Here is a 14468-nt window from a genome sequence, read left to right on the forward strand (position 1 = left end):
GTATATCAAGCATGAGTTAATGTTCTAACCTCCTATTCCACAGTCATTAACATAGGTTAGGAAATGGGGTATCCAAGAGACAAATTTTATGTAGCCCAGTAATCCCGAACCCCTCACTTCAGAAGGCTAACTCCTCAGCAGTGGACCAGTGTCCCAGAGCAAGTGTTGTCAGGATATGATGAATATCAGTTGAACAAGTGATTCGACCTGAGTGTTTAAGCATGTGTGTGATTTGGATTTCTAACATAGCTTTAACAATGTTTCAGTCATATTGCTACAATGTATGCATTGTGGCATTTTATAGTAATGTCTAGCACTGAGGCCTAATGTCACAGACATGTAGCATGATGTCCCACCCAGTCACATTATCCTCAAACCAGGCTGATCAATCATAACACTACCCTTTTAATATAGAGCGCCAAGCGAGGCAGCTGTTAGTACCATTTTTATAAGTCCTTAATATGGCTTGGCCAGGGTTTCAACCTGTGACCTCCCACATGTTAGGCAGACACTTCAACCACAAGACCACCAGAGCGGTTGATTCAGCCAGAATTATTTCCTCAAATGAATTACAATAGTAACAAAACCAGAGGTGACTAGAGCATCCCAGCAGATGCGAGAGAACCAAAGATGGCTTCCCTTTGTCTGCCAACTTGCTATTTAAAAACAAATTGGCATGCTTGAAAGAATCCAAAGTTGTCTTCCAAGGTTGACTTGCTTTGCAATAAAACATTTTTCGGTAAGTTCAAACAATGAGTTTATTGCATCTTTACCCGTTGTATGTATTCACCTATCAGGCTTCTATTTCCTTGACATCTGTGATCATAATTTATACAAACAGGGATTGCAGGGTAAATAGTATACACAGCAATAACTTGCTTTTAATTAATAATACTTTTTGTAACCCATGCTAGCAAAAATATTGTCATTTTACACTCATATAAACTGCCATGCTGCAGGATCGTAGCAATATGACTGGAAAATTATTAAAGCTACGTTAAAAATCAAAATCACACACACACTATTTGCAAGATACTGCTATAAATTTAACCTAAATATAATACTCTTGGCTAATTTGCACCTTATACCTTGTCACGCATAAATGGCAGGTGCCTCAAGTAATCAGTTGATATTTTTCTCCCCCCTCTTCTTTCTCTCTTTCGCCTATTCTCAGTCTGATAACATATTCAAGCCTTGAAGTACAATTAAACACAGCATATATAGAGTTCATGGATATATATATTTTTTCTTTAATAAATATCTCATGATGAACAAAGAGGAATATATGATAACAATATAAAGTTCGTTTCTTTCACTTTATTATCAAATAACTGTTTTGTTTATGTTATTGTAATGTGCAGGGTGGAGAGTATGCAAATTCAGCACAAATTTATTTAGTTTCTTTAAGTCTTGGGACACATAACTTTGGTGAAAAGAAGTTTCATGACTAATTATTTTATTGTGCCCTAATATGCACAGTAAATATGGTATGGGAATTATCTCTGATTTTGTATAGGTCTTTTGTTGGGTTAGACAGCATGAATTTTAAGGATTTTCTTTCATTGTGGAAAAGAGGGTTGTTGTAACAGTAAAGTGGGTAATCATTGAAAGATGGTTTCTCCATTCTGTTAAAAGTTTGGAAATGTATATATGTTAATGATGGTGGGGTTTCATTTTAATGGCTTTGGAGGTGACAGGGTCACCCATGAAAATTATCATGTGGATGCATGTCAGGTAGAGTAATTCAGCCATGTCAAAATAATGTCACTGTGACCCAACTTTTATAATTTTGTGACTGAGTATTTTTCTTTGTTTGTGTTCTGTAGCTTCAACCTTTCATTTGTTACACCTTTAATATCTGTCACTATTTCACATATATACAGCAAAACCTTTCATGACCAAAAGAACACTAAAGCATGATACTGTTGAAATCCGAACCATGTTCTGGTCCAGAATGTTTTCTTTAATTTAAATAAAACTTATTCTGCAAAGTTACTGTAACCTCTCAGCTCTGAAAACTGAAACAAATTTTGGGTTTCAGATTTCATTTTTATATGCAAATGAACCGTATAAAATAAAAATTACTCAAAACAGGCCACAGCTAGGAGGTTTGCTAATGCTTTAGACAAAGATCTCAACCATGCCTAAAGTAAAACAGCTGGTGTGAACTATAGGCTAATCAACAGTCTTTACAATTGGCTGAAGTAACAACTATTCAGAATTGTTTGTAATATTGTGTTATTAGTATGCAAATCAAAGTAGATTATATTTATTTGCTGATCATCTATGTCCAGTACTATATACCTTTTTTTTTAAATTACAAGATTCCCAGCTGGTAACAGTTGATCAAACTGTGTAAAATTACACAAAAGTAAACTTGCATGTGTTGAAATGAAATGGGTGTGATGTCAAAATTACAAATGCATGTGTTGAAACAAAGTCAGTATAATATGAAATGTGAAAATACATGTGTTGAAACAAATTTAGCTTAATATCAGTTGAAACAAGATCCTTGTGTTAATAAAAGTTAAAGTTGGTACTTATTAATATATGTTATAAATAGACTGACATAACTGGTTACAGCTCATTTTGTGTTGATAGTTGATTTGCAGATGCATCTTTAGGAGAGTAACTCAACTCACTAATACCAAAAGTTGGTCTCAGTAACCTAATTTCCATCCTTGTGTGACTTATGTATTTTCAGGTATCCATTTGATACACTTAATATCTTGGACCAGCCAGGTTGTGCTTGTAATGATTTGCTTGGCATTAGACTTCCAAACCATTATTTAGATTGTTGGCAGCTGTTCCAAATGTGTTCCTATTCATGAGGGGATTTGTGTTTATGAGTAAGCACCTCCCTGTTCTTGAATTAAGATCTAGCCAGTTACTATTGGATAGGAATATTTTTAATATGATTGTGAACATTGATTTGATTGTTTACAAAACCTTCACACACACACACACACACACACAGTGTTTGAATCTCCATAGAGTACAAATTAAAACTTTTCTAACCTGTGTGATAGTATTTTATTTGTATTTAAACATTAAATCTGCCATCTATTATCAAGCATTCTTCTATAGAATCCAGGGATAGCACCTTCCGTTCTGTCTAGTATATATTTATAACCCTCTCTCTCTCTCTCTCTCTCTCTCTCTCTCTCTCTCTATATATATATATATATATATATTATTTTTATTTTTTCACCAGCCATTTCCTGTTGGTGGAGGAAGGTATTATCCTCTGGTAACTGGGATTTGTATGCCAAGTTCCTGTTCCAATGAAGAAGTTCAGTTGTTTCTGAATTATGGTAAGAGTAGATTCTTAAGTTAAGTTCTCTTTGCTTTGGCAGTCTCAAATGTGGAAACCAAATACATGTAACTTAAGTTTCTTTACAAAAATTCCAGTAGTTCCTGCATGGGATGCTGAGTTTCTTTTCATTGTTTGGAGATTGAGGGTAAATTTGTCCCCCATAGGTAACATTCGATTATACTTAGATTTTAAGAGCTGTAACTTTTCTTTGATGATTGTTAAAATGTATCAGAAAATGTTTCATAAATGTTTGTTCTTTATGGACCTCAGATTTAAGTTCAGTGAAATATATATGCTTAGGATTTCCATGACGGGACTAGAGTATTGTATTTGAGGATGCCACAACATGGAATATCATTTTAGTGCCATAAATTGAGCTTTAGGAGTAAAACATTTTTAACATGAAAGTCGTAATTAGCATTCTTTAATCCTCAAACCCAAACTGTTATCTTCTTTTTTGACACATTTTATAAATTTTCAACAACTGTCACAATTAATTCAAACCCATCCCTCGATAAATCATGAGTGCATTATATATAAGTGTCAGATACAGCATAGGACAGGGCATATTATTCTGACTGAGACTCAAGTTTTGGTTAACATTGTGGAGGTGAAGTACTTACAACTTTCATTCATGCAATAGAATTATAATTTAATATATATATATATATATATATATATATATATATATATATATATATATATATATATATGACCTGAAGAAGTGAGTTAAAGCCAATATATTTATGAGAGAGCTTTAGTATATGAATCTTTTGACATGTTGTACTAACAGTTTTGTGAAGCAGAACACAGGAATAATAAACATAAGCAAACAATAATGAAAATCAGCTTCATACCTTGAATCACATTTGTATGCCACCTTAACCACAGACAAGAATATGTTTGTACTGGTTAATTATGCCACCTTAACCACAGACAAGAATATGTTTGTACTGGTTAATTACACCAACTTAACCACAGACAAGAATATGTTTGTATTGGTTAATTACACCACCTTAACCACAGACAAGAATATGTTTGTACTGGTTAATTATACCACCTTAACCACAGACAAGAATATGTTTGTACTGGTTAATTGCACCACCTTAACCACATACAAGAATATGTTTGTACTGGTTAATTACACCACCTTAATCACAGACAAGAATATGTTTGTACTGGTTAATTATACCATCTTAACCACAGACAAGAATATGTTTGTACTGGCTAATTACACCACCTTAACCAGAGACAAGAATATGTTTGTACTGGTTAATTGCACCACCTTAACCACATACAAGAATATGTTTGTACTGGTTAATTACACCACCTTAATCACAGACAAGAATATGTTTGTACTGGTTAATTATACCATCTTAACCACAGACAAGAATATGTTTGTACTGGCTAATTACACCACCTTAACCAGAGACAAGAATATGTTTGTACTGGTTAATTACACCACCTTAACCACAGACAAGAATATGTTTGTACTGGTTAATGGCACCACCTTAACCACAGACAAGAATATGTTTGTACTGGTTAATGGCACCACCTTAACCACAGACAAGAATATGTTTGTACTGGTTAATTACACCACCTTAACCACAGACAAGAATATGTTTGTGCTGGTTAATTACATCACCTTAACCACAGACAAGAATATGTTTGTGCTGGTTAATTACACCACCTTAACCACAGACAAGAATATGTTTGTACTGGTTAATTACACCACCTTAACCACAGACAAGAATATGTACTGGTTAATTACACCACCTTAACCATAGACAAAAATATGTTTGTACCGGTTAATTCCTGAAGATAGGAATTTCAAATCTCAATCAATGCTTTTTTTTGTCGATAATACATATTGTTAGTACAATTAAAATTGCACATGGCAGTTGTATGGGTCAGAAACACTACATTCAGATCACCAGCCCAAAAATTTACTTGAAGAATGAGAGTTAGGTCAAACATTTTTCTCTTTTATCAGAACTTATGAAAGATTTTTTTTTTTGAAGTACTACACTAAATTTTGAATAATAAATATTAAAATAAACAAAACCAACATGTAAAATTTATGACTGGTTTCTCAGTCTCAGGCTCGGCTAATGTGGGTATGTGAGAAAGCTTGCCGGTAGCTTCTCATGGGTGGTTGGTTCTTTCCAAGGTTTTACCAGGTTCTTCCTCCACCATTAATACTGGGCGCCATACAAAGCCTATCTTGTGCTGAAAAATGGCGTTAAACCCCATTACAACATTACAACTACAATGACTGGTATCTCTTTATTGCTTCTTCAGACTCCAACTTTGAAGTACATTTGACATTAACTGGATGCAAATACTTCGGAGTTTGTCTATGGTATGTGATTTGACAAGAAATTTAGTTGACCCTACACATGAATGATATTGAGATGACAGTTTGCATTTGTTTTAATTGGTAGTGTCAATTAATTTGTAAATTTTTTCGTGTCGTCATCCTAAAGGTCCATCAAGTTCTCAACAGTTGTCAAAAGAAAGCCACTGAGTAAACACTTATAGTAATTAGGATCACATGAAAGCACTTGGGTATTGTTCTTACAGTCAATTGACTGTTGGTGTGTTTGAATCAATGAGGGCATATCACAATGATTGCATTGAAACCAAATTAAATATTAATATTTAGACACTAATTTCACTTGACAAGACTTTAACTGGTGTTTATGTTTGACCATGTTGCCATCAGAAGAATATTTTCTACATTTGTTTTGTTTGATTTTTCATTGTATATTGTGTTATTTATTTAGAATAAATCTTGGTTTGAAAAGAAATCTTTTAAAATGTATGCCAATTAAACAGTTTTTAATTTCATGATATCTACTTCATATTTCTGCTTATTAATAATCTAAATTTGCAGTGATAAATTTAACAATATCTATATCATTAATTTGATCACACATTTTTAATTGCAAGCCAAAATAAGTCTTTTTTTGTGCCCATACCCATGTTCACCTCATAAGTAAGTTATAAGTGATTTGAATGATCAGATAATGATAATATAAGGGAGAGGCTCAGTGGAATTCTTTCATTTCCTTACACAGTGGTATTTCCATATCTTCATACATATATCTACATAACACTGACAGCTGTAGATGTGGAGGCTACACTACCACAGACATATACTTCAGGAGCCAAAGCTGCATTGTGAGTACTGGTGTCATTGATATTGGTAGGAAATCTCAGGAGTTATTTATCATCATATATCCTGTATGTTCAAGGGTAGAAATTAATTTGCCTGGAAGCCCATGACAACTAAAACTTAATGCTGTTCTTTTTTTTTTTCAACAAGAAAGCCTGTTTGATCAACCAAAAGTATTTTAAAAAATGGACTTGTTAAAAAGTGTATTGATATTTGTATATTTTCCAGTGACAAACATTTGACCATTAAATTTCTTCACTGGGTTCCTAAAGTGTATTTACCTGCATTTGATTCATATAATTCCATAGTTGAGTATTCGATGATTGTTTAGTAAAATAGTCAACAATAATCAACATGTGTCAACTACTCATTATCTGATAAAGTAATCAAAGTCACTACTTCCACAGACCTGCCAACCCTGATGAGTCCGTATAAGTAAGGCAGTTGAATTTTTTTCTGTAAGATTGACCAGTTTTCAGTAGGGTGTAACAAAATTTCAATAACTGCTAAAATAAATGTAAAGCTGGAAAACGTAATTAAAAGTTTGATGCATCAACGATAAACATGTTCAAATGATATGTTTATAAAGTATGCATAGACTTTACCACTAGTACAGTTGCACAAACTCTAGTTCCAACCCATATGCAGCTCAATGGCTTGTTGCAGTCTCCCAGCTTGACATAATTCGTGGATTTTTTTTCTCCATTTCACATTACGACGGCAATCATATCTACCACCACAAGTCATACTCAAATTGGCACGTGATGTCCAATAAACGTAATTGTTTACTTTCCAGCTTTTATTCACAAGAATCTGAATACTCCTTTTTATTTTCTGTGTTGATTATTAACACTTTTGTAGAAGCTTATTTTCCCTTTCGCCTTAAACATTCATCGCTTTCTGGACACCATTTTTAAAAATTCTGTGATCAGCAGTTTGATCATGCAGATGCTTCGCATGAACAAATAGTTGCAGTTTAAAGTGTCTGGGGTGCTGCTGTAAAGTTAGTTTGGTTCCCTGACTAATTTCACTAATTCTAAGATGAAACCCGGATCCAAATAAAACACGGAAGAACCAATTATCTGGATTTTTTGGCAACAATAATTTTTCTGTAGTTTTTGTTAGTATGCTGTAAGTCCGTATTTAAAGGGTAATTTTTGCAAGACTTACAGCAAAATCATAGGAGTTGGCACATCTGCTTCCAGCCCATTACTATGAACCCTGTAGACACAAGACCTGCAAATGAATGTCTGTCTTTTGTGTTAAGTTACATGTATTGTGTGCAATTAGTTTTATCTATATAAATGAATTAGTTTTATCTATATAAATGAAAATAGATTATGAATAATTATAAGTACAGCATTTTTCTGGGCAACCATGAATTTTCAAAATCTGTCTATCCCAGTATGAGTCATGCTCATAATTGTTTTGCTTTTAGAAAAGCCCTGATATTAAAATGTAGCAAATTGAGTAGTTTACTCCCTAATTTTGGTATTTCACCATTCTGTGTATGCATGCAAGATAGAGAGAAAAAGAAAGAGACTATTTGGTGGAGTTTTTGAGTATTTTCATGTTTTGTTGCAGACTGTAAATTTTACACAAAATTGACCAGTTTTATTAATATTAAAACCTCTTTTACATCCTTCACATTTTCATTAAAAGCTTTGAATCAAGATAGTCTTCTTTTTTTGCATCATTTCCATTATTTGAGGAAGATTCTATATGTATATTTAATTTATATTGTGTGTAACTGAGTTTTGTTATGGTTGTGGCTGAGATTTGTGTATAAAGTTTATGCCTACCTGATTTTTGTAATGATTTAATTAGCAAACAAGATGCTGAGTTCAAGTGTTAGTGGAATTTTCAAACTGCAAATGTTGATTTTCCAAAACAAACTGTTGCATTGTAGGTCAAGAGGATATTTGTACACATGAATATTTGGTAAACAATTATTCATTTCTGTTTTATATCTGCCTCTGCGAATCTATGATCAGAGTTTAAAGTGTGTTCTGATATAATTCTTGAAGGATTATTTGTTTAAAGTAATCATTAGAATTACAGAGTGCTTGTTGAATATTTGGACTTAAACACTACTTGGGGATTATTGAGAACTCGTTGAAAGACATTCTGGTTTGTATCATTGTGATAAATCATTACATTCAAGAATATTAGAGAGATAAATTATTAGTTGATTTTACTAAACTGGTTGGTTTCACTTGTTTCTTTTTCATAGTTTAAGACCAGGAGTCATAACAATATATATATATATTTATATGTGTGTGTGTGTGTGTGTGTGTGTATGGAGGAGTGGTGGTATAATGAACACATATGACAAATCTGAGTAAGTGCAAAGAACATGAAATAAAAAAAAATCAAACTATTAACTTGTGATATATCAACAGTCTGGATGAATTATTATTTATCAGTGAACGTTGAAACATGAACACTTAAGCTCATTCATGCTAAATTGCTAATTGCACTTGTGATAAAATATCTGAGACTTGGACCTAATTATCCCAGGCTTTGAGAAAGTGGTTCTAGTATAATGCTGCAATTTCAGATTATTTAAATAATGAATGCTTGTGTATATCAGAAGACTTGATTGACACAATATTTATTTTGTGGTTTTGTCTGAAAATTAGTGTAAAGTGTGAACTTTATTAAAAAGATAGAGTTTATGCATATTATTTAATTAGTCCTAGTGTTTTATAGTCTTGCTTTTCATTTGAATTTAAACTATGAATAAAGCACAATGCATTTTTAGAAGGATTTGAATCAAAGCAAGAAAGTTTGCTTCCAGTAATTAATGCAGTTATCTGTGCATTATGTAGGTTATTTATTCAGATGGACTATATGCATTATGTAGGCTGTTTATTAGATGGACTATATCTACGCATTATGCAGGTTATTTTTTCAGATGGACTGTATCTATGCATTATGCAATTATTTTTTCAGATGGACTATATCTATGCATTATGCAGTTATTTTTTCAGATGGACTATATCTATGCATTATGTAGGTTATTTATTCAGATGGACTATATCTATGCATTATGTAGGTTATTTATTCAGATGGACTATATCTATGCATTGTGTAGGTTATTTATTCAAATGGACTATATCTATGCATTATGTTGGTTATTTATTCAGATGGACTATATCTATGCATTATGTAGGTTATTTATTCAGATGGACTGTATGTATTATGTAGGTTTTTTATTCAGATGGACTATATACATTATGTAGGTTATTTATTCAGATGGACTATATGCATTATGTAGGTTATTTATTCAGATGGACTATATCTATGCATTATGTAGGTTATTTATTCAAATGGACTATATCTATGCATTATGTAGGTTATTTATTCAGATGGACTATATGCATTATGTAGGTTATTTATTCAGATGGACTGTATCTATGTATTATGTAGGTTATTTATTCAGATGGACTATATGCATTATGTAGGTTATTTATTTAGATGGACTATATCTATGCATTATGTAGGTTATTTATTCAGATGGACTATATCTATGCATTATGTAGGTTATTTATTCAGATGGACTATATCTATGCATTATGTAGGTTATTTATTCAGATGGACTATATCTATGCATTATGTAGGTTATTTATTCAGATGGACTATGTATATGCATTATGTAGGTTATTTATTCAGATGGACTATGTATATGCATTATGTAGGTTATTTATTCAGATGGACTATGTATATGCATTATGTAGGTTATTTATTCAGATGGACTATGTATATGCATTATGTAGGTTATTTATTCAGATGGACTGTATCTATGTATTATGTAGGTTATTTATTCAGATGGACTATATGCATTATGTAGGTTATTTATTTAGATGGACTATATCTATGCATTATGTAGGTTATTTATTCAGATGGACTATATCTATGCATTATGTTGGTTATTTATTCAGATGGACTATATCTATGCATTATGTAGGTTATTTATTCAGATGGACTATATCTATGCATTATGTAGGTTATTTATTCAGATGGACTATGTATATGCATTATGTAGGTTATTTATTCAGATGGACTATGTATATGCATTATGTAGGTTATTTATTCAGATGGACTATATCTATGCATTATGTAGGTTATTTATTCAGATGGACTATATCTATGCATTATGTAGGTTATTTATTCAGATGGACTATGTATATGCATTATGTAGGTTATTTATTCAGATGGACTGTACTTAAATTTCAAATCAATGAGAATTGTAGAAAATAAAGTATTAAAGTACAATTATTTAATGTCAGCTTTTTCAACAGCAGTTTCACCTGAATAATGGGACTATATAAATAAGTATTAATTATAGCATTCATGGATCATTTTATAATTCCTTTATTTATTTTTTAATAATAAATTTTTTAAATAAATAGTTTATACTTTTTTTCTGTCTCTATCTTTGCTGATCTCCGGACACATCGATTTGGGTAGTAAATGGAACTCTGATTTACTGGATACTGTATACTATGTATCAGAACAAGATATAGTGCTTATTATTCTTTTGTAATTTTCTTTCTTCACAAATGGTTACAATAAATTAGTGACATGTCAAAAATATTATTTTACTTCATTAATAAAGTTGATGCAGCAAATAGCTGTAAGTTCATTTTTCATTTGGAATGTATCTGTGAAAAGTGGGTGATCTCTTCATTACAAATGACTCGTGTTTCATTGGATCTTTAAATTCATGGTTTGGTGCAACAATGATATCCACAAAAATTAGCACATCATGAAAATTGGTACCCCATATAGAAAAATGAAGCCACATTAATTTTGTTCTTCCCTTTAAAGCATGTACAGGAAAGAAGTATTTACTATGGTATTGTCAGCCTAGATATCTGCATCATTCAGATCAGCAATCTGGGCTGTGGATAGGCTCCATTAGCTTTTTAAATACAGTATAACGGATCTTCAAATATGTAATGTCATCAAATTTGCTGCTCAAATTTTGTTTGTTCTTTGTATGCTGCCTCTGTTCAATTTCAGGGCAGTGTGTGGAGTGTTTGTGTTTCTTGCACTGGTAGGAACGTGTTTGGATTTTCTCAAGATTGGGAAGCTACCAACAGAGACCAGTGACCCCAATCCAGATAGAAGCACTTATATTCTTGACCGGGACACGACACAGCTACTTTATACAGTGAACCCTGACAATACCAATAGCCAAGCTGTGGCAAAAGGTTAAAAAAAAATGTTTGAGTAGTTCTTTTTAAATAAAACGTCACATTGAATGCTTTAGGTGCAAGCATGATAACCTCAAATTTAAATTTAATAGATTACTGCTATGCTTTTATGTAAGTAGACCGATATCATAGTTTGCAGCATGTAACATTTGCAGTAACACCTCGGTTTAAATCATTCAAGGGGATGTGGTCCAGATTTATTCTATCCCATGCTATTTAAAAGAATGATGTGATCAATTTAGTATCCACAGTGTACCATTTGTAACAGTTCTTGTAAAATCTTTAAAGATTTCCAGATTCTTGGAAATTAGCAAAAGTGGCCCCAGTGTATGAAAAAAGGATGTAAAACAAATATTTCATGCTATTGGCCTGTATTACTCTTTTGTATTTTGTCTGAGGTGTTAGAAAAGTGTTTATAAATATTTGCATAATTATTCAGTACATGCATTGCGTTTTACGGATGGTCTACTGAGTCCATTGGACATAGACAAAAAGGCAGGGGATTAAGTGCCCAATATGAGTAGTTGAAGTCCACTTAATCTGGTGGACTTTCCATCCAGTCTAGTGGAAATCACTTAAACTAGTGTTAAGTTCATCACAGAGTTTATTGTAACCCTTTAGGGGTTTCATGGCACCTTTCGTTGATTTTATTGTATTCTCTCCTCAAGTTGGCACACTAAACAAACAGATGGGAGAGACCCAAACAGCATAAACCCGACAATGGCTGATGTCAGTTTCATAGCTTTGCCTGTACAAAACTCTACAGCAGTAACATATTTTGTTTTATTTATCAGTGGCCTAACTTTGGATACATAAAGACGCATGGGCATAATGTAGAAAAAATTTGGTTTGAAATGTCTTGAATATCTACCCACCCTGTCCATAATGAAGCGTATACATCACAAAAATTGCTTAGCTGCAGTGTGCATTTACATACTGTCTGCATCAAGCAGGAACTTCTATGTTTTTTCTCAACAAATGATATTTGAAAAAAGTTTTTTGTGCTGGTTAATAATTTGCCCTAGTTGCACATTTGTTCTCATACTATTTTCAAGATCCATTTTGAAGTAATGAAAGCTGTAATACATAATAAAGATTACAAAAACACTGGAACATTTTTTTTAAGGCATGGAATTGTGTGCACTATTGGCAGTTGCACTCTATCAATGACATTTATGTCAAGAACAAAGTGAATTTGAATAAAGAATAAAAAGCCAATTTCTGTCTTCACTTTACTCATTACTTTACTAAGATATGATTAGATGTAAAATTGTGATTCTGCTCTTTATTCAAAATAAGTAAATAGATAAATTTCCATTTATCAAATCATTTTGTATTTGATGAGACTTTATATATATATATATATATATATATATATATATATATATATATATATATATATATATATATATATATAGATAGATAGACAGATAGATAGAGAGAGAGAGTTCTTGTTGTTGTTGTGGGGTTTAACACCATTTTTCAGCACACCATAGGCTATGCATGGCGGCCAGTGTTAATGGTGGAGGAAGAACCCGGGAAGAACCACTGACCCACGAGAACCAACTGGCAAGCTTTCTCACATAACCACATTGGCCGAATCATAGACTCGAACCCATGCAGACAGAGGTGAGATGGCAGTGATCTGTAATGGAGAGCGCTTTAGACCACTCGGCTACTCGGGGCCCCAGAGAGAGAGAGAATTATAAATATACACCAGACAGAACAGAAAGTGCTCTCCCTGGATTCTATAGAAGAATGCTTGATAACAGTAGGCAGAATTAATATTTAATACAAATAATACTATCATACAGGTTAGAGAATTTTTAATTCGTACTCTGCAAAGATTGGAACTCAGGTCCATGGTTAAATGGCACCCATCGCCTTGCCTGCACACACCAGCCCATATTCCATTACGACAAAGCACACATCAACAAAATATGATTCTACTTAATCGGTGTTATGTGCATGACGACCTAGTAATTAATTCTCATCTGTCTACACAGTCATTCTGGATTCCTATGGATTCAAATTTCTGTAGAGTATGAATTAAAAATTCTCTAACCTGTATGATAGTATTATTTATACAGTATTGAAAGAAAAAGTGGACTTAACACAAACAGGGTTTATTGTGTAAGTACTTGTGGCAATGACCCCTATTAGCCATTTTGTAAGGGTGGGGACAAAAGTGTGAATTATGTTTCATAGAAGGTGATGTGATCTGCAGAAACAAGCCATCAAAGTTGCTTTTCATATATAATTGCTTATGAATTAATTTTCACCTTTCCATTTCAGTTAGGTGGATAGTTTCCTTTTTTAAGTGCTTCTCCATCATTAGTAACGCAGAGAAGCTTGTAGACACAAAAACAGCTGTTGGACCACTTGCCTGTCTGAATGGGATTCGTGTAATCAGCATGTGGTGGGTCATACAGGGACATACATACGTTTTTGCAACCTTCTGTGGTATGTACAGCAGATTAATTACCTCCCTGTATATGGGGCACAGTCTACTTTTCAGGAATCCAGGTTAAATTAACTGCTGTTTAGACATTGACATAGACAAGTTTTGTGTATCACTGGAATACAAAGGACCATCTAAAAGACTAGCTCACAGAGCTGTTGTTTCTTTCCATCAAATACATTACCTGATCACATTACATTAGGATAACTTTCTGTTACCTCTGAATCTAGCCCTCCTAAATACAACAGAAAAATATACAACATATAGACCAAGGGAAGCAACTCTTACAGG

General features: G+C 32.9%; 1 protein-coding gene across 1 annotated transcript in view; it reads left to right on the top strand.

The window, feature by feature from the left end:
* The window catches only part of LOC149775448 (nose resistant to fluoxetine protein 6-like), a 62736-nt gene that overhangs the window by 11631 nt on the left and 36637 nt on the right, over window positions 1-14468 (top strand). The window contains exons 4-7 of the mRNA XM_089943986.1: window positions 3215-3314; window positions 6397-6499; window positions 11523-11713; window positions 14012-14179. Of these exons, the coding sequence (XP_089800112.1) occupies window positions 3215-3314; window positions 6397-6499; window positions 11523-11713; window positions 14012-14179 (562 nt within the window). The remainder of the gene's footprint in view (window positions 1-3214; window positions 3315-6396; window positions 6500-11522; window positions 11714-14011; window positions 14180-14468) is intronic.

Source organism: Sinohyriopsis cumingii, chromosome 19 (genome assembly GCF_028554795.1).
Source record: "Sinohyriopsis cumingii isolate HCF-2022 chromosome 19, ASM2855479v2, whole genome shotgun sequence".
NCBI classification, from domain to species: Eukaryota; Metazoa; Mollusca; class Bivalvia; order Unionida; family Unionidae; genus Sinohyriopsis; species Sinohyriopsis cumingii.